The sequence below is a fragment of the Lepus europaeus genome, chromosome 21 (genome assembly GCF_033115175.1).
Source record: "Lepus europaeus isolate LE1 chromosome 21, mLepTim1.pri, whole genome shotgun sequence".
NCBI classification, from domain to species: Eukaryota; Metazoa; Chordata; class Mammalia; order Lagomorpha; family Leporidae; genus Lepus; species Lepus europaeus.
Window position 1 is genome coordinate 54329624 of NC_084847.1, and position 20870 is coordinate 54350493.

Genomic DNA, 20870 nt, shown 5'->3' on the forward strand with positions numbered 1-20870 from the left:
CTGTGTCAGCAGGAAGCCACTGGTCAGCATGAAATCCTGGGAAATAAGATCCCGAGGGTAGATGAACAACGCCTGCAAAATCATGGCCTGATGCCACTTTCCTTAGTGCACGAGCCCTCCTGCTCACGATCCAGCCCCCTTGTGATGATAAGCAAGCATGCACTGGTCTGTCTAGTCAAAATAAGTATATGCCTGTGCTACCTATACAATTATAACCTAAAACATGAAGTTAACATGAGAAATGTCTGCAGGGTTCTGGCTTACCACCGACGATTTCTATGATGCATTTTGGGTAGATTCAACCATCAAATGCTTTCTCCATGATAGCATAAACCTCCTGATACTGTAGTGAAAATGGACTAGAAACTCGAATTTTACATCTTTGCCGTTCATTATAGTCAGCACTAACCACCATGTGGATTTAAAAAAAAAAAAAAGATTTATTTATTTGAAAGGCTGAGTCACAGAGAAGCAGAGCACTGGCCCCCACCATCACGTGGAGTTTCAAATTTTAATTCATTAAAAATGCGATCTGGGCCAGCATTATGGCATAGTGGATAAAGCTACTGCCTGCAACGCAGGCATCCCATGTGGGCATCAGTTCGAGTCCTGGCTGCTCCGCTTCCAATCCAGCTCCCTACAAATGCACTTTGGAAAGCAGCGGAGGATGGCCTAAGTGCTTGGGCCCCTGCACCCATGTGGGAAACCCAGAAACAGGTTCAGATCCTGGCTTCAGACCAGCCCAGCTCTTGCCATTGTGGCCATCTGGGGAGTGAACCAGCAGATAGAAGATTTCTCTCTCTCTCTCTCTCTCTAACTCTGCCTTTCAAATAAAAAAATAAATCTTTCTAAAAAATAAAAATAGGGGCCAGCTGGCACTGTGGTATAGTAGGTTAAGCCTCTGCCTGTGGCGTTGGCATCCCATATGGGAGCTGGTTAGCATCCCGGCTGCTCCTCTTCTGATCCAGCTCCCTGTTATGGCCTGGGAAGGCAGTGGAAGATGGCCCAGTGTTTGGGCCCCTGCACCCACATAAGAGACTTGAAAGAAGTCCCTGGCTTCAGATCATCCCAGCTCCAGCCATTCCAGCCATTTGGGGAGTGAACCAGCAAATGGAAGACCTCTCTGTCTCTCCTCTCTGTAACTCAAATAAATGATCTTTTTTAAAAACAAAAAATTAAAATGCAATCTAAACTTGTTCAGCAGCACTAGCTACAAGCCAAACACTCAGTAGCTATATGTGTCTAGTGATTAATGTACTGAACAGCAAAGTATTTTCTCTGTCAAAGCTGTAGTAAGACAAGTGACAGAGGAGTGAGCGTTTGGCCTAGTGGTTAAGACACCAGATGGGATTCAGACATCCAATATCAGAGCACCTCTTTTCAAGTCTCCTCTCCAGCCACAGTTCCAGCTTCTTGCCCTGGACAGCAGTGGCAATGGGTCAAGTAATTGTGTTTCTGCCACCCACGTAGGAGACACGGATCGAGTCCCTGGCTCCTGGCATCCACCTGATTTACCCATGGGCCACTGTGAGCACTTGGGGAGTGAATCAATAGACAGAAGTGCATGCTTTCCCTCTTCCTTCCCTCCCTCCCTCCCTCCCTCCCTCCCTCCCTCTCTCTTTCTCTAATAAAAAAAATTTTTTAAATGTTTAAAAACAAAACTGTACATACCATCTTAAGAAGAGACAAGTGAGAGAGGGGAAGATGTAGGCATAGATATATTTACACACATGGACTGGAGTCAGCCCATCCTGCTCTCTAAAACAACTGTTAAGTACTCAGGAGCTTTGTCAGATGGCTGGCCATGAAGAGAAATGCGCTATGAACTTGGGGGAGTTTTTTGAGAGAGAGAAAAAGAGACCTGGACAGATGGAGAGAGAAACAGAGAAAATGAAAGCCTGTTTATATCTTGGGTATAGATGCAAAGGGAAATACTTATATTTCTCAGCTCTCTGCAAATAAATTTGACTTTCCTAGTTTTGATCACAGAAATTATCTAAAAGCAAAGACACTCCAGTAGCAATGATCACTTCTAGTTCCCAAGACGATGGAACAAGGAAGTCATCAATTTGCAATGAGCATAGTGACAATGGCTTCACTCAAAGGCCATCACTGCGTGATCAAACCTAGGTGAAGGTTTGAGGACAAACTGCAAATAGACAAACTCTCCAAAGCTTCCCCACATGGGCCCACATGTATTACAAACAGAAAAATGCAGCATTTGTTCCACCAAAGGCCACTCACGGATCTCCAGGCATGAAATACTTGTTCATGGTTCTCCTCACAGTTGTGCCACCACGCTTACAGAATTCACTCTGGCTACCACGTATGGTATCTGGGTTCGTGTCTCTCTGCAGCTTGGCAGAAATGCCGACCTGCCTGGACGACTCCCTGCACATTTGGGGACAAATCCTCCCCCAGAGCTTTCCATCCACAGACAGAGTGCCCCTTGGTTACCTTTGTGGGAATCGATTTCTTTGGAATTCTGAGAGTTAATCATCAGTTGAAGAAAATCCACTCGGCGCTGGAAGCACAAGGAGAAGAGTCAATGAAAAAAAAAATCATAAGGAAAAACGTACATCAGGAGTGCAGCACCCGACCTCCTCTCAAGCCCAGAAGTCGACTGGAGTCCCTGACTCACCAGGGAGCAAAACCATCCACCTACAAATCTTAGAGGGTGGTATGTTTCCCTAAGAGAAATCCAGCCACATTGAACAGCTGCTTTTTGGCTTCTTCCCTCCCTGATCTCGAGTTTGTCCGGCTTCTGAACATGGCTGCCTGGCCAAGGCATTTCCTCTCTTTCTGCTGTCATCCGTGCTTCCCCAGGAAGTCCTAAATGTCAGTCCTTCTGTTCTCCCTCGTTAACTCCTAACCAATGTCCACACAAACTCCTGACACTCCCACAGATCCTGTGCAACTTTCCTGTATGCATCTTCAAATGTTCCACCCTCCGAAAAATGTCTAACCACATTCAGTGATCCCTAGGCAGCCTTCCCAACCTGCACACATCCCTGTGCTGGCCTCCAGACCATGCGAAGCCAGTCTACAATCTCAATACCCAGAAAAGACCACTGACCTACCCAAGCCATGAGTTGCAAACGTAATGTAGACAGTCTCCCCTCAGGTAGACAGAGGGCTTTCCCTTGGAGGATGTGTAAAATAATACACATGGGATGGAAATGATTCTTTTAACAATCTAAGATCTGAGGAAATGATAATATCAGTAAATAATTTCCTTTTTTTTTTTTTTTATTTTGACAGGCAGAGTGGATAGTGAGAGAGAGAGACAGAGAGAAAGGTCTTCCTTTGCCGTTGGTTCACCCTCCAATGGCCGCCGCGGCCGGCGCCGCAAGGCGGAGGATTAGCCTGTTGAGCCACGGCACCAGCCAATATCAGTAAATAATTTCTAAATCCTACTTTTTATCCTTGGACAGTTTACTGAGTGGAAAGGAGATGGTAAAGATTTTATCTCAATAGTATGCCTCAACATGCCTACTATCGAACTGTAAATGTTCTAACTCATTTTCACACCACCTGACCCAACCCCGCCTTCATCTCCCCAAAATCCAGAAGTTTTCTTGTCCTAAAGCTAGAGTTCTCTCTCTACAATTAACACAGAGAGAAATATACAAATAAGATGTTTACAGACCAAAAATTAACAAAAACAGAACATCCTCATGTAAACAACAAATTTACCTTTTGCTTGTCTTTGAGACGATCTTCTTTAATCTTTTCTACGGACGTTTTCAAAAAATCCATAACATCTTTTGGGAACATACTGATATGTAATGCCTCAAAAATTGGGGTAAGGAATGGAAAGAGTGCTATAGGGAAAAGAAAAGAAAAAAAGAAACCATAATGAAATGCAAAATTTACATGGTGCAATTTGCATTTCTCAGTCAAAAGAATAAAAGTCATCAAGGTCCTCAAGCAGGAAGCACACTCTGCTCTGCAATTTTCGCTCGGACTTCCAGCCAGCCGCTGAGCAACGGCACCTCCACACACGGAGGCCACTACTCGAGCGCTCAATGTAGTCAAAGAGACGACAGTCTCTCTGGATAGACCAGATCACACTCTGCTTCTTTAATAATTGTCCAACATAATAAAGAGCAGCCATGGCCGGCGCTGTGGCTTAACAGGCTAATCCTCCGCCTTGTGGCGCCGGCACACCGGATTCTAGTCCTGGTTGGGACGCCGGATTCTATCCCGGTTGCCCCTCTTCCAGGCCAGCTCTCTGCTATGGCCTGGGAAGGCAGTGGAGGATGGCCCAAGTGCTTGGGCCCTGCACCCGCATGGGAGACCAGGAGAAGCACCTGGCTCCTGCCTTCGGATCAGTGAGATGCGGCCATTGGAGGGTGAACCAACGGCAAAAAGGAAGACCTTTCTGTCTCTCTCTCTCACTATCCACTCTGTCTGTCAAAAAAAATAAAATAAAATAGCAGCCATGATAGAAAAAATACACAACATGTTCATCAGCTCCCATGGAATGAAACTAAAATCAATAATAGAAAGAAAACAAGAAGATCACAAACATGTGGATTTCAATCAATATAATCCTAAGCAGCCAATGGGTCAAAGAAGAAATCAAAAAGACAATTACAAGTTGTTTTAGGTTAATCAAACTGAAGACATTTTATGTCAAAACTAATGAGCATATTTACCATGGGATGTAGAAAAAGCATTGCTTAGAGGGAAATTTGTTGCTATAAATGTCTAAGCTTTTTTTTTTTTAATTTTTTTTTTTATTCTTTTTTTTTTCTTTTTTTTTTTTTTTTTGACAGGCAGAGTGGACAGTGAGAGAGAGAGACAGAGAGAAAGGTCTTCCTTTTGCCGTTGGTTCACCCCCCAATGGCCGCCGCGGTAGCGCGCTGCGGCCGGCGCACCGCGCTGATCCGATGGCAGGAGCCAGGCGCTTCTCCTGGTCTCCCATGGGGTGCAGGGCCCAAGGACTTGGGCCATCCTCCACTGCACTCCCTGGCCACAGCAGAGAGCTGGCCTGGAAGAGGGGCAACCGGGACAGGATCGGTGCCCCGACCGGGACTAGAACCCGGTGTGCCGGCGCCGCAAGGCGGAGGATTAGCCTAGTGAGCCGCGGCGCCGGCTTTTTTTTAAAATTTTTTTGACAGGCTGAGTTAGACAATGAGAGAGAGAGACAGAGAGAAAGGTCTTCCTTCCATTGGTTCACCCCCCCTAAATGGCCACCGCAGCCGGCGCACCGTGCCGATCCAAAGCCAGGAGCCAGGTGCTTCCTCCTGGTCTCCCATATAAAAAAAAAAAAAAAGAACTGATACCACTTCTTAACAAACACTTGCAAAATCCAGAAGAAAAATGAAGACTTCTAAATTCATTCTATGAGACGTATTACCCTATAAAAATGTAAACAAAGATATCATAAGAAAGATATAATCCAATACATCTTATAAAATGGATATAAAATTCAAAATAACATACTAGCAAACTGAATCCAGTGGCATATAAAAGAATTATTCTCTATAACCAGTGGGCTTTATGCTATTAAAGTGGGCTTTATGCCAATAAAACCATCTCAAAAGAAGCAGAAAAGGCACATTACAAAATCCAGTATCATTCTGTGAGAAACATGCTCAACACACCAGAAATGAACAGAAATTCCCCAATCTGAGAAAACCATCTGTGAAAAACCCAGAGCTCACATCACACCTAATAGATCAATAGCCTTTTCTCTAAGACCAGGAACAAGACAAGGCACCTCTCTCAGCACTTCTAGTCACCTATTAGGAGTAACAGGTGAGTTCAGCACCTCTGGTTCAAGATCAATATACAAAAAGAAACTATCTCTAAATGCACAACACAAAGTGAAATTAAGAAAATAACTATATTGGACTGGCCTGTGGCATAGCAAGTTAAGCTGCTGCTCCTGACCCCAGCGTCCCATAGGAGTCTTGGCTACTTTGTTTCCAATCCAGCTTCTTGCTAATGTGACTGGGAAAGCAGGGAAAGATGGTCCAAGTGCTTGGGTTCATGCCACTCACATGGCAGACCAAGATGGCGTTTCTGGCAACTGGCTTTGGCCTGGCCCAGAGCTGGCTGCTGTGCCCTTTTGAGAGGTGAGTCAGCAGATGGAAGGTCTCTCAGACATGTGTGTGTGTGCAGACGTATCCTGTGTGTGTGTGTGTCCGTCTCTTTCTGCCTTTCAAATAAATAAGTCCTTTGTAAAAAATAATTTTATTTATAACAGCATCGAAAACAAAATACTTAGGAATAAAATCAACAAAAAAGAAAAACATTCTTTAAAACCTACAAAACATTGCTGAAGTAAAGAGGATCCAAATAAACTGAAAAATAGCCACATTTGGTGATTTAAAAAATGCTCAAAAAGACAACATTGTACAAATTTATATTCAGATATGACATTCTCTATCAGACTCCTCGATTCATTATAGAAATAGTCAAGTTGGTTTTAAAACTCATATGGAATGTCAAGGGAACCAAACAAGCCAAAACAATCTTGAAAATAAATAATAAGGGCTCGCGCCGTGGTGCAGTGGTTTAAGCTGCAACCTGAGGTGCCTGCATCCCATAAGAGCACCGGTTCAAGTACTGATTGTTCCACTTCCGATCCAGCTCCCTGCTAATGTGCCTGGGAAAACAGCAGAAGATGGCCCAAGTGCTTGGGCCCCTGCATCCGCTCAGGAGACCAGGAAGAAGCTCCTGGCTCCTGGCTTCAGTCTGGCCCAGCCCCAGCTGTTGTGGCCATCTGGGGAGTGAACCACCAGATGGAAGATCTTTCTCTCTCTGCCTCTCTTTAACTCTGCCTTTCAAATAACTAAATAAACCTTTTTTTCAAAAAACAGTCACAAATGAACACATATTATATGATTTCAAATCTATAGAGACAGAAAGGAGATTAGTGATACTGGTTGGGGAGAGAGAAGGAATGGGATTACTGAGTTGACAAAAATCTTCTAAAATTGGCAATAATGATGGCTTAACTAAACAATTTTAACAACAATTTTAAGTTGGTGCATTATATGTTATATGAATTAGATCTCAAAAGATATTTTTTAAAAAGAGAAAGAAATAGTACACTACATACTTATTGAGAGAAGGAGAGGATCGAAGAAATTAAATTTCAACAGCCTCCTGACGTTTTTCACAAACGGGTCCTGTGGGTTTCTAAGGGAATCAATGTTCACTCCAAAGGATGTACCGGTGATCACGTCCATGCTGTAGGCCCCAAAGATTCTGAGGGGAGGGACACACAGAAAATTAAAATGAGCACCTCTTTGCCATTCTTCGTCTGCACATGGAGAAAGAAACGCTGGTAAACCACACGTCAGAGCACAACAGGCGAAGAGCCACATGCTTTCAGAACCACCTCCCACGGCAGGCACCGTGGCCCAGCGGGTTAAGCTCAGAATGCTCACAACTCCAATTAGAGTGCTGGTCCAAGGTCAGTCTACTCCACTTCTGATCCAGCTTCCTGCTAATGCATCCTTAGAGGCACAAGACAGTAGTTTAAGTGGTTGGTCCACTGCCACCCATGTGGGACCTGCAGCTGGAATTCCAGACTCTTGGCTTCAGCCCGGCCTACTCTGGTGGAACCAGTAATTGGAAGATCAATATATCTGTGAGTGTGTGTGTGTGTGTGTGTGTCTCAAATAAATATATCTTAACAGAATAAAACTACCACCTAGATTATCTGAAGGGTCTATACTTCCCTCAGTCACACTCACACCTTTCCACAGCTGCCTCTGTCCTAGGGCTGACAGGAACCCTGGGAGATGTAGACGTATCTCTGAGCTCCAGTAGATCAGGCCTGGAAAGTGACAGACCCGTAATCACACAAGGGACGGCAGCGTGTGTTGAGGGTGGGTGCTAACTGATGTGGAAGCCCAGGGCTTCAGCAGGACATGGAGGGATGGTTAACTCTTCCTAGGGGACTGGAGAAGGAGACGCTGATCTAGGTCTTGCCACCACGCAGGGTGTATATCCAGAGCTGCTTTCTCCTCTTCAGCACACTACAGAACAGCAACAGCCCAGGAACTTCATCCTCCTTCTCTCCTTCCCTGCCAAAGCCCCGGAAAGACCTCTGCTTCCCATCTCCACGATCTAAGCTTACCCCGAGGGCAGACTAGAAGCCCGAGGATATTCCTGGTCAAATATAATAATAAATCCCTCCAGAACTCATTTCGAGGATCCTTTGTTAAGTGAATACGTGTCTCCTGTTTGCCCAGCAGAGCCTCAGTCTACGCTTGTTGTTCCTGAATAATTCAAAATTAGCCCAGTTTAGGGGGTAGGGTGGGGGATGGGCCCAGCAGCTAAGATGCTGCTGGAAGGGTACATCCCATGTATGAGTGCCCAGGTTCAAATCTCAGCTCCACCTCCAATTCCAGCTCCTTGCTAATGCACACCCTAGGAGGCACCAGGTAATGGTTCAAGTACTTGGGCCCTTCCACCCACAGAAGAGACCTGTATTGAGTCTCTAGCTCTTGGCTGCAGCTCGCCCCAGCCTTGACTATCACAGGCATTTAGGATCAGCAGATGGAAGTGCGCTCGCTCGCTTTTTCCCCTCCCCCTCCCTCCTTCCCTCTCTCTCTCTCTTTTCTCACCCTGCCTGTGTCTCTACCCTTCAAACAAATATAAAGAAAGAAATATCCTAGTTTAGACAATACGTTATCTGGTTGCCCTGTCCACTGCCTTTACAGAGCCTTCTCACTTCTGTCATTCAAGAAAGGAGAAGTAATGGAAACATTTTAATACTTAGCATTTTTCTGATATTCTCAGAAAAACCGTGAAGGGATTAAAGTTGTTCCTACATACACACTGAGACTCTCCTGCCTCCCAATATATACCAAATGCCTTCTCCTACCCCCACTCCGTACCACCTACAATCAAAACTCTGGTACAATCATATTCTACTCATGGGTTTTGTCTTCCATAATAGCCGAGATGACAATCAAGCAGATAATTCTCTATTACGTGCTCTACTCAAAGAAGAAGGCCCTTTCTGTCCCCAGCTGTCCTGCCTTCTGGTTGTGATCTGGCCCTTGTTGGATATTCCACTGCAGTTGTGACACCATGCACCTGCTTTTGAAAGCTCACTGTTGTAACTCGAGAGGGGAATTTCGGCCCCAAGGCGTGCAGCTGAAGAGCTCAGGACCCTCCAACCACCTCCCTACTTACTCTTTCAAGTCCACGGGCTTGCCTTTCTCTGCTTCCTGCCTCAGGTTTTTCACCAACACATCTCCGTACTGGGCAATGATGGGTAACATCTAAGCACAAACACACAATACCAGCCACAGTGAAATGCAGAGATTCAAGTCACACAAGGATATAGATTCCCAAGCATGGGAAAGTGACATCTACTGTCTCTTGTAAACAGACCGTTTAACCCGTGGATAAATGCAGAGACTCGAGTTTCAGGAGGACGTGGCTCGCCAAAGCAGAGATCAGTGACACTTGTTAATGAATGTAACATGTCTTCTAGGTCATAAAGACAAAAGACCACTTTGAAGATGCTCAAACCCAGTGGACTTTCTCCTTCAAAGTGGGCTAGGGTTTTACTTTCTACCTGTCCCCAGATGCATTAAGTTTCTAATTAAAAATCTGGTATTTTGTTACCTCCTTGAGTTTTCCACTCGTGAAGGTTGGAGACAGCAATGTTCTAACTCTCTTCCAATCTTCATCCTCAGATATGGAGACGGCTTTTTTCATAAATCCCACTGGTCCAAAAGACTAGAGTCCAAACAAAAGACATTGTGTTCTAGGTAAGTTTTAGAGCTCACCAGCATTGTAAAAAATTGTTAAATAGGCATCAGTCATTCTAAAAATATTTAGTGATAGTATACAAGATGCATGCCTAATGTTATGTGCTCCATAAATATTATCCTAAATGCCTAGCTTCCCATGAGAGTGGATGTGCTGTGGTTTAGGCCTTTATGTCCCATTTTCCCTTTAAAAAACAATGTTCCACCTGATAGGGAAATTGTTCTTCCAGGAGAAGAGACAGAAAAAGACCTAATACATCTCTAGGGTAGTGTAGAATAGAAAGGGATTGATGACAGCCAGCCAGATGGCCTTGGCAAACGGTATATTTCTTCCAACCAATTCTCATTCATTCATTCTCTCCCTCTCTCCCTCCCTCCCTCTCTTCTCTCCCTCTCTCCCTTCCCCTCTCCCTCCTCTTTTTCTCTCTCTCTCTCCGCCCCCTCCCTCCCTTCCTCCCTCTCTCTCTTCTCTCCCTCTCTCCCTCCCTCCTTCCCTGGAACGCTCTCTCTCTACACACCCACTGGCCCACACACACACATGATGAACAACTGATAAAAGGGATGAAATTTCCTCCAAAAAACTATAACTTGGTTTAGTTTAAGTTCAGCTGTTTCACTTTGGGGTGTATGTCCAAAATAAATGAGATCATTATATCAAAGAAGTAACTAAACTCTAATGTTCATGGAAGCACTGTTCACAATAGCCAACATCAACCAAGATGTCCATCATCAACAGATGAATGGATAAAGAAGATGCAGCGTATGAACACAGTGGAATCCAGCCATAAATCACAACAAACACAGCCATAAGTCAGAATCAAGTCCTGTTATTTGCAGCAAAGTGGATGGGGCAAGGGCTCATTAGGTTAAGCAAAATAAACCTTACACAGAGAAACAAACTCTGAAAGTTTGCTTCACATGTTGAAGTTTCAAAAAGGTCACTCTGAACATAGAGCAGTGATTCCTGTAGGCTGTGAAGGACTGGAGCAGGGAATACACTTAGAAGGAATGAGATTTAGGGTTCCAGAGCGGGGCAGGACATCTACGTTCACAATAATACATTTTACCATATATGAAACACTGGAAGAGAAGAGTCTGTAGACTCCAAACATGAAGAACTATATTACCTGACTTGACAGTTGATGTTATATATATACACTACACTATATCAGTAAAAGTGTGTATTATAGGTAATCAAAAAGAAAATGTGATGCCTTCATGTGATGATGATGATTTAAAAAAAAAAAAAAAAAGTAGTGGGCCGGCGCCGCGGCTCACTAGGCTAATCCTCTGTCTAGCGGCGCCGGCACACCGGGTTCTAGTCCTGGTTGGGGTGCCGGATTCTGTCCCGGTTGCCCCTCTTCCAGGCCAGCTCTCTGCTGTGGCCAGGGAGTATAGTGGAGGATGGCCCAAGTGCTTGGGTCCTGCACCCCATGGGAGACCAGGAGAAGCACCTGGCTCCTGCCATCGGATCAGCGCGGTGCACCGGCCGCAGCAGCCATTGGAGGGTGAACCAATGGAAAAAGGAAGACCTTTCTCTCTGTCTCTCTCTCTCACTGTCCACTCTGCCTGTCAAAAAAAAAAAAAAAAAAGTAGCTAATACTTGTAAGATTAGAAACTGATTTGCATAAAAGGCCTCTCCTCTTTATTTTACCACAGAAATAAAAGGAAAAAGAATTATATTCACCGCCCTGAGGCTGGCCTATCAATACAAACTTCTAGGAACTCTCTTCCATCTTCTAAAACTGTATTTTGTTTTAAAATGAATATTTCTAACACCCATTCATGATTTAAAAAAAAAAAAAAACTCAGCAGACTATAAATACAGGGGAATTCTTCAACTGGATAAAGAAAAGCTATTTTGTTTAAAAAAAAAAAAACCTTTCAATCAATAGAACATTTAATGGAGAAAGACTGAATCTCTGAACAATTCAGAAATTCCCATGTTCAGCACTATGGTATTGAAACAAAGGGGCAGTCTATAGGCCAAAAAATTAACAGTGGCCTAGACCTCGTACCTTACACAAAAATTAAATCAAAATAGATTATAGGGGCCGGTGCCGTGGCACAGTGGGTTAATCCTCTGCCTACTGCGCCAGCATCCCATATGGGCACCGGTTCTGGTCCTGGCTCTCTGCTGTGGCCTGGAAAGGCAGTGGAGGATGGCCCAGGTCCTTGGGCCCCTATACCCACGTGGGAGACCAGGAGGAAGCTCCTGGCTCCTGGCTTTGGATCAGTGAAGCTCCGGCTATTGTGGCCATTTGGGGAGCAAACCAGCGGATGGAAGACCTTTCTCTCTGTCTCTCCCTCTCACTGTCTGTAACTCTACCTCTCAAATAAATAAATCTTTAAAAAAAATTTTTAAATATAGACTTAAAGAAAAATCATAAAACCATACAACATAGGAGGGCTAGGCAAAGAATTTCCAGACTTGACACCAAAGCACAATCATAAAAGGGTAAAATCACCAAATTGGCCTCTTCAAAATGAAAAGTAAAAATTCTAATAAAGAACCTGTTGCCAGGAAAAGATATACATTGTAACTCAAATAGAATACTACGAAGAGTTCTGTATGTTGTTTGTACTGGTAGCTACGCAAATCGACACGTGTGATCCATGTGCTTAGCGACACATGTGATCCATGTGCTTAGCTAGAGAGGGAGAGAAAGAAGGGTACATGAAGCTGATGTAACCTGAACCAGCTGTGTCAGTTTCCTGTCACTACAGGAGTATATTTAGAGTTATCCAAGATATTACCATTTAGAAAAACAAAATGAAATAGTCATGAAAATACCCTGAACATGTCTGGCAACTTCTTATGAATATGTAAGTATTTAAGGATAGAAACTTAACAAATAAACACTCCAACTTTTCAAGAAGGGACGCCTACCCGCCGGTTTGTGAAGACAGAGTAGCATTCTTTCACCAGTACTGTCTTTATCATGTCTGGATCAGTGATAACCATCAAAGGCTGCCGACCATCGAACAACCTGTGGTGGGAAAACAGAGCTGATTAAACTCTGGCCAATGTCGCTGGGACACAACCCGCGGGCAGAGGCTCGACCTGCTATGCCACACTGCTAGCACCAGCATCCCCTATGGGCACCGGTTCATGTCCTGGCTGCTCCTCTTCTGATTTCCTTGCTAGTGGACTGGAAGATGGCCTAAGTGCTTGAGCCCCTGTACCCACATGAGAGACCTGGAGAAGCTCCTGGCTCCTGGCTCCGGATTGGCCCAGCTCCAGCCACTGTGGTCATTTAGGGAGTGAAACAGTAGATGGAAGATTTCTGTCTTTTCCTCTGTCTGTAACTCTGCCTCTCAAATAAATAAATCTTTGAAAAAAAAACTAAATAAAAACAAACCATACACTCGCAGAGACTAAACATACGCTATATATATGTATGTATATGCAGTTTCCCAACCTGTTTATGTGTACCTCCCAATCCTTCTTTCAAAAGTACATATTAAATAGACTTTACATAACAGAGTTTAGGCTTTTAATTGAATCAACATAGGAAGGACATCAGGTCATGCACCTAGGAGTACACATTAGAATGGCCTGAAATAGTGAATTTCACACAATTAAAGAGACCCTAAGGAAGTCAAAATGGGGAACAGCCAGACCCTGGGCAGAAAGGAGGCTGGGATGCCTGTGCAAGCAAAGCCCGCATGAAGTGATGCTCTACAGCATTCCTGACCTGGCTCCGACACTGACACCTGGAGATACGTGGGAGTCTTGGCAGGACAAGCCCCCAAAGCTTCACCCTGCAAAGGCTCGTGCCAAGAGGCTCTGAGTTAAGGTGAGTGCCTCATCAAAACAATCTGATGGAAGTTTCCAGAATACTCACCCCCACATTTTTCCATATTTTTTACGACATTCTATGTCGAACTCCCACATACCCTGGGGAGAGAAACAATATGAAATTTGATTATTATTCTAAATATAGCAAACTTTATCTCAAATTGAGGCAAAAAATGACCCAAATACAATTAAATCAGGCTTACTATCTTTCTCTGGCATTTATAGGGAAGCTGTTATTCAGAAACATCTGAGAGAAATATTTGAAGTAGACAATTCAAACTCACTCCTGAGTTGTCTCCAAGTATTGTGGAACCCGGATGGCCTACCCTCGGCTATGAATACTAAGGACCCTTTGTCTTTCTGAAGTGCTTTTCCCGGGGCTGTGTTGTCTCCAAACTCCTGAACCTCTCCGAATTATTCCCTCCGTGAACACACGAGGAAACTGAGGCACAGGGAAAAGGAGTGTTTCCCAGGGATGTGTCCACTCTTTTTCTCCTCATTTAACATCCTTTATATTTAGCTCATGAGCTCTCTCCAGACTTTGGCAGATGTAGGACGTTAAGGACAGCAGCCGTCTCTTTTGTTCTAGAAGATTTATATCCCTCTGGGGTATGCTGTTGAGTGAGAAAGTGCGTGAGTGAGAGAATGAATGTGGACTTGCCTTCCAGTTTTGTAGCTCAGTATGGAACAGATGAACAGATGCCGCCTCTACACACAGGACCCAGCGTGTTACAATGACTGCTGTGGGCCACGCATGTCAGCATATGGTTACAACACCTATCCTCCATATCTGGCCCGGCCTCCTCACTCTAAATCCCCACTAATACATATGCAAGGCTGAAGCAGTGACAGCTCAAGTCACAGAGTCCCTCCAACCCGCACGAGAGACCTGGAGTAGTTCACAGCTCTCAGCTCCATGTAGTCTTGGATATTGCAGGCATTTGGGGAATAAATGCCAGTGTGGGTGCCTGCTGTCTCCTCCGCCCCATAAGTAAATAAATGAAGATAAAGACTTCAGTAATACGTGCTGCATTTTCACTTCAGAAACTTAAAAAAAAAATGCTCCTGTTGCTAAGCTTCACTTGTGATACTTTCAATATGAAAAGTTCCCAGTTAGGTAGAACTTAAAGCACATCTACTATAGAGTTGATTTGGAAAGAATGAAGAAAAATCATTGCTCTTCCAGGAGAGGAAAAAAAAAAAAAAAGGTATGGCATTGTTACATGGCCATTACACAAGAGAGCCCATTGGGAGAATTAAAACCAGAAACAAGGCTCAGGGCTGTGGAGCTACAGAGCTACTGAGCTACAGGGAAGCCTACACACACACTGCCTTTGCCACTGGAATTCTAGACCTGAGCTGGCGACCCAGGACCCAGGCCCTGACAAAACAGCATACCAGTTTAGCCAGTAAGTTTTAGCCAAAATTCATAGACCATGTGGTATATTTTATATTCCATTTATTTATTTATTTTTGACAGACAGAGTAGATAGTGAAGAGAGAGAGATAGAGAGAAAGGTCTTCCTTTTTGCCGTTGGTTCACCCTCCAAAGGCCGCTGCGGCCGGCGCATGTCGCTGATCCGAAGCCAGGAGCTAGGTGTTTCTCCTGGTCTCCCATGCGGGTGCAGGGCCCAAGCACTTGGGCCATCCTCCACTGTACTCCCGGGCCACAGCAGAGCGCTGGCCTGGAAGAGGGGCAACTGGGATACAATCCGGCACCCCAACCGGGACTAGAACCCTGTGTGCCGGCGCCGCAAGGCAGAGGATTAGCCTGTTAAGCCACGGCGCCGGCCTCCATTTAGTTATATGAGCATTTTAATAAGTTTGTCAAATTATACCTTTTCTATTGATTAATGTAAAAGAGATTCTGCCTTTTTATGTTTTTAGAAAAAATAATCCCATGGGGCCGGCACTGTGGTATAGCAGGTAAAGCCACTGCCTGCAATATTGGCATTCCACATGGGCACTGGTTCAAGTCCCAGTTACTCCACTTCCAATCCAGCTCTCTAATGTGGTCTGGGAAAGCAGTAGAAGATGGCCCAAGTCCTTGGGCCCCTGCACCTGCATGGGAGACCTGGAAGAAGCTCCTGGCTTCAGGTCAGTGCTGCTCCAGCTCTTGCGGCCAATTGGGGAGTGAACCAGCAGATGGAAGACCTCCCCCAACCCTTCTCTCTCTGTGTAACTCTGACTTTCAAATAAATAAATAAATCTTAAAAAAGAAAAAAGTCCATAGACAAACAGCATCTTGTCTCAGTTGTAGCCACTCCGGCTCAGAAGGGAAATAAGTAAAGCAGAATGCTCCTGTTCTAGTTCTCAGATCGCCGAAAGACGCCATGGGTAGCAAAAGCTTAGGTAGAACCACGGAAGCAACAGCAGGGAATTCAGCCATTCTTGAGAGATTTCCAATATGTACATTATCTCATGGTAAATACGTAAGTGCCTAACAAAGTGAAGTTTCAAAGGTATGCGGGAGGAAGGGGCGGGAAGGCATTTCTGATCTCTTGCCACAAACAGGAAAGTGGGAACCTAGAGCACACAGTTTAATGAGTTGCCATTGGGGCCCACTCCACATTTCTCCCAATACTAAGAATGATGAAACGTTCCTGGGAACCCGCCAAGGAAAACAGAGTCCTCTCCATAACAGTCCCAGAGTGTGAACATCAAACCCTGAACACTGAGCGCTGAGGTGCCGGAGATAATCCCTCTTCAACTGAGGCAAATTTGAGGCTTCTGAGAGTTGTAACCACAGCCCCAGAATAAACTTGTCCGTCCCCTGGATGGGACCTACAGAGCTGTCTGAAGGTGGGAAAACTCAGAACTACCCCCTCACACACCCATGGGGGGCACTTCGTCTGCTAGAACTCAGCAGATCTAAACTGCAAGAGAGGCAGTTTAAGTGACACTCACCTTGCGGTACCCCAGAATAGTACCAATGAAAGGCAAAGGTGTTGGCCCAGGAATTCCCATCTTCTTAAAAAGTCCATGTGTACTGGTACCATATCTATAAAGTGGAGGAGAAATCTGGTCACAGGGATGATAGGCTTACGTATATGGGGCACTGAGTTGGGAATCGGAACAGTCAAACGAGGGAGGTAACATGTAGGCAATGGATAACAACAGAAACTCCAACAGCAATAATTACATTCACTCATTATCTCCTTACCAACGCTACCATAAGTCCACCAAAACATTACATGATTAGATAGAAGGAACCTAAAGTCTTCAAAGTTCCAATCCTAGAATGAGTCAGGTGGTGCTGAGAGATTCAGGCTGGCACTCACCCAAGGCATTTCATTCACTGCTCTCTAAGACACAGACTCTTACATAAAGCGAGGGTTCTCATTCTAGGTCCAGATCAGGGAAGTAATTTTCTTTTGCTCCGAGGACAAAATTTTGCTGAACTACATCCACTCAATCAGAGAATCACCAAGAGTCTATGGTATCATTATTCTTGGGGTTTGCTTTGAATGTTTATGCTTTTCTTTCCACTTAAGCCCATATCCTGTTTGAGGATGTGGCCTTCCTTAAATCTACCTTACACCTCGGACTGTCACAGTGTTCCTTTTTATGTCTGATGCTCGTTTTTGTGGGGTGCTGCACAACATTTTAACACATGAACAGAGTGCAAACTGATCAAATCAGGTATCCCGCATGTCCGTTTGTTTATTGCTACAGAATCACATATGTGTTGAAGGTCCCACTGGCCATATAGAAACATACGCATTGTTCAGCAACATCCACATCTCTTTTGACAGACAATCTGGGCGATCTGAATGGTAGGGAAAGGTGACCACTCACATTTTCCCTTGAAGAACACTGTGCAGAGGAGCTAACTACTCAAAGGATTTATTTCCAAGCCATCCCTTCTGTCATGAAACTCAGTCTTCCAACAGGTGATACCTACCTGATAAACCCAGCGCCTAGCATGTTCCGTTTTTTCCAGTCAGTCAGTCACAAAGCAGTTAGTTTCCTTCCACTGTGTATCAACTGTCTCCGTACCAAAACCCCACTGAAGCTGGGCTCCCTAGGACAGGCCTGCCTGCAACTCATCTCTGATGTGTCTTATACACACTCCTAAAACTAGGTCCTGGATCCTTGCTAACCTTCACTGAGGTGAGGCTGAGAGACGGCAGACTGGAGAAAGAGAAGTGGAAGGCAAGCATTTTAACGGTGAAGCTATAAAACCCACAGGGAAAGCCCTATCAGGAATTCAGAAAACATGGCTGAAGAGTACGGGCTGTATAAACGGTTCTGCGTGCTCCACAACTGCTGATAGTTACAGGAGAGGCTTCCAAAGTTCAGGCACCATCTTCTTGAATATACATTATGCAACAGCTAATATAGAACCATACAATGTTCCATATGGGTTGGGTTATGATCTAACAGCCCCTTTTTTAGATAAGAGCCTTTAAGGTAGGCTAGGCTACAAATACTCTCTATCAATCCAGTAGATCTTATGATATTTGATAAAAATAAAACTGAAAAATTGCATGAAGTCACATGTGTGTGAATGCCTACCACGGGCACCTCAGCCTACCACATAGGGCACTGGGACCCCTTCCCAGGACAGGTGGTAGAAGCCTGGCACCAGCTGCCAGACCCAGGGTGGCCTTGGTTACCCTCACTGCTTTCCTTCATTACTGTAACCATGGCTAATTAATTAAATTTTGCTCTGCTTCTAAACTTCCCACATGTCATATGAGTAATTCAATTACTGTGCCACCCTACAGTCCCACAAAGACCTTACATAGTACCTAACTTCACACTAGGCCACGTAAAGGTAGAGGGTGGGCTGGGTGGATTCCTGGCTTCTCTCCGTATCTTCACCTAGTAGAATAATGCTGCTTTGGGGGGATATGAAGCGGTTAACACAAGGGCCAATCGTTTTATTGCATTTATATCCTGTTAGCATGTTGAAGGCATTGCTTATTCTATAGCGACTGACTGCTGGGCTGCACAAGGGTGCCCAAAGGCTGCACTGCTGTTTGTCTGGCTATTAAAACGCCCTAAAGTGAAAGCCCCAATACTAGACAGAACAAAAACAGAATATCAGACGTGCTGTCAGTATCCCCAGGCTTCGAGCAGATGAGACGCCAACATATCTGCCCTTTGCGTGACCTCCACTGGGTGCTAGGACCCATGAGTGGCTCTGGGAATTCTGCTCAGAGAGTGAAGACTATCCCTGCACATCCTCTGCCTTCTACCTGGGTGCCTTCTACCTGGCTCAGTCTTCCAGTCTTCCTCGTAGGCACAGGAAGATTAAGTTCCTGGGCAGGTCTACTTACAACAGAGGGATTAAAATAACCTGTTGGACAAGAATACTTAGTATACTTATATACTTAGTGTTGGTCAGGATACACATTTGTGGATTAGACTCACATTGCTGACATTCTAGAAAGGTGAGGTTACTTAACACGATTATTAGTGTCATAAACACGGAAGTGACAGCCTTCTTCTATCCTACAAAAGAACATGGAGGAAACTGTCTTATCTCCCAAAATCTGATATTAAAAGAATGAAATGAAACTATATCAGATAATTTTAACTTTCATCAGATGGATAAGTATGTTGCCACAAAATCTTGAATTCCCAAACTTTCTTTCAAATGTTGAAACCAGGTTTGTGTCTTCTACTTTTTCTTCATCGTGATTCTGTACGCTCCATAAAAGTCATTGGGGTAGAGATCAAATGTGATGTGAAGGGAGCCTCTCCTCCCCACGTATCCAAAATAACTCCTCTACCACTTGTTCCGTGATGCCAGGAGTCTTGCCATGAAAACCAATTCCTCTCCTAGATAGTTTTGGTTCATACTCCTGGAACTTAGTTGGGAGGACACTTATAAAGTGGCTTTGGGGACTCCTGCCTTTTGAGGCTGCTTATAAATTTGATATCAGAGGAAAAAATAAATCCCTATACTAATTCCAACCTCCCAGAAACTGAGGAAGAAGTGAGAGAAAACGGCTGTGTTTTTGCCTCTGGTCTGACAAGTCATCATTTCCAGAGAACTAGTTCTCCTACTGCAAGGTTGAGGAGTGGACTCCCAGGAGAGAGGGTGTAGGAGGGACTTCCAGGGGAGCAGCACAGAAAGAATGGAGTCTGAGCTGCCCCTGAAGTCTAGGGTGCACTGAGAGCTCTGGGCAATGGATGCTTGGGGGGAGCAGAAGGGAGGGGAGCAGGAACCACCCACAGCCACAGGGCACAATCTTCTACCTCTCTAGCAGCAGGTGCAGAATTCAAAATGTGAAGACACTGATAAATGCAAGCCACGCCCACCTGCCCTTGGAACCCGCGGAGCTTGGTGGCTGGGTGAGTATCCCACTGCCATGGTAGCTGGTTGTTTGTAACCTGCCTCTGCTGAATCCCAGTTGATTAGTCTGGGGCCAGACTGAGAGCCAACTAGCAGACCATCCTCAGGAACCAGTGTCACCCTTCCCACAAGCAGAGACTGGGAACTGGATGGGGCGAGGCGCCTCAGTTGTCCCACATAAGATCAGTCACTGCCCTTGTGTTTGTATCACCCAGCGCTTGGGCAACTTCCCCTCTGGTCTTCTAAACAGTCAAATGAGAGAGAGGCCTCGTGAGGCTCCCACATCCAGGGCTATGGAGGGGACCAGCACAGAGAGCTACTCACAGATACAGGAGCACCAGGCTGGCAGCCAGGAGAACCCACGTTTCCAGGGAAAAGATCAGATCCATCGCCACTGTCCTGCACTCTCCTCCGGGCGTTCCCTGCAGCTGTGGGTGCTGCTCTGCTGGGCTGGGCGTGTAGGTCTGCCCTGCTCAGCTGTGATCCAGTAAAGGTACCTGGAATATTTATGCGCTGGGGAGGGAGGTGTGGCTGGAGCTGCAGCCAGTAGGAGGGCTACTTGTGCCCCACCTGCATACCAGGGAGCCAGGTGCCCTCTCCAACTTGGCAGTTGGCAGAGAATCATGGACAATCCGTGGTGACCTCTGAGTTCATGTGCTGTGATAAATCAACCTGAAAAAAAATCAGTGTTCCTGGTGAATCCAAGGGCTATTTATTCATATCAGAAACTCAAGTGAAACCAAGATAGTGAATCTCCCCTGGCCTACCTTTCTCTGCACAGCTGTCCTCGTTGCAAATTATTTGAAATCCACCCAAACAACCTACCTGGAGCTCTGACTAGAATGCCCCCTGAAGACTCCTCCTCCTTCAAATCCAGGCCGCACAGAAGCCCTCCTGGGGGAGTCTTCAACAAATTCCTCTTTTTTAATGAATATTTTAAGGAATATAAACTTCATTCGAAGGAATATAGGAACTTTAGGAATATACTGATTCTCCCACCCACACTCCTACC

General features: G+C 45.1%; 1 protein-coding gene across 1 annotated transcript in view; it reads right to left on the reverse strand.

Annotated features, from left to right (window-relative positions):
- The window catches only part of LOC133750989 (cytochrome P450 3A6), a 29878-nt gene extending 9541 nt beyond the window's left edge, over nucleotides 1–20337 (reverse strand). Inside the window, exons 1-9 of the mRNA XM_062180830.1 lie at nucleotides 20183–20337; nucleotides 16459–16552; nucleotides 13598–13650; nucleotides 12640–12739; nucleotides 9604–9717; nucleotides 9166–9254; nucleotides 7076–7224; nucleotides 3697–3824; nucleotides 2458–2524 (exon numbers count right to left, since the gene is read on the reverse strand). Of these exons, the coding sequence (XP_062036814.1) occupies nucleotides 2458–2524; nucleotides 3697–3824; nucleotides 7076–7224; nucleotides 9166–9254; nucleotides 9604–9717; nucleotides 12640–12739; nucleotides 13598–13650; nucleotides 16459–16552; nucleotides 20183–20247 (859 nt within the window). The 5' untranslated portion in view covers nucleotides 20248–20337. The remainder of the gene's footprint in view (nucleotides 1–2457; nucleotides 2525–3696; nucleotides 3825–7075; nucleotides 7225–9165; nucleotides 9255–9603; nucleotides 9718–12639; nucleotides 12740–13597; nucleotides 13651–16458; nucleotides 16553–20182) is intronic.
- Nucleotides 20338–20870: the final 533 nt, after the last annotated feature.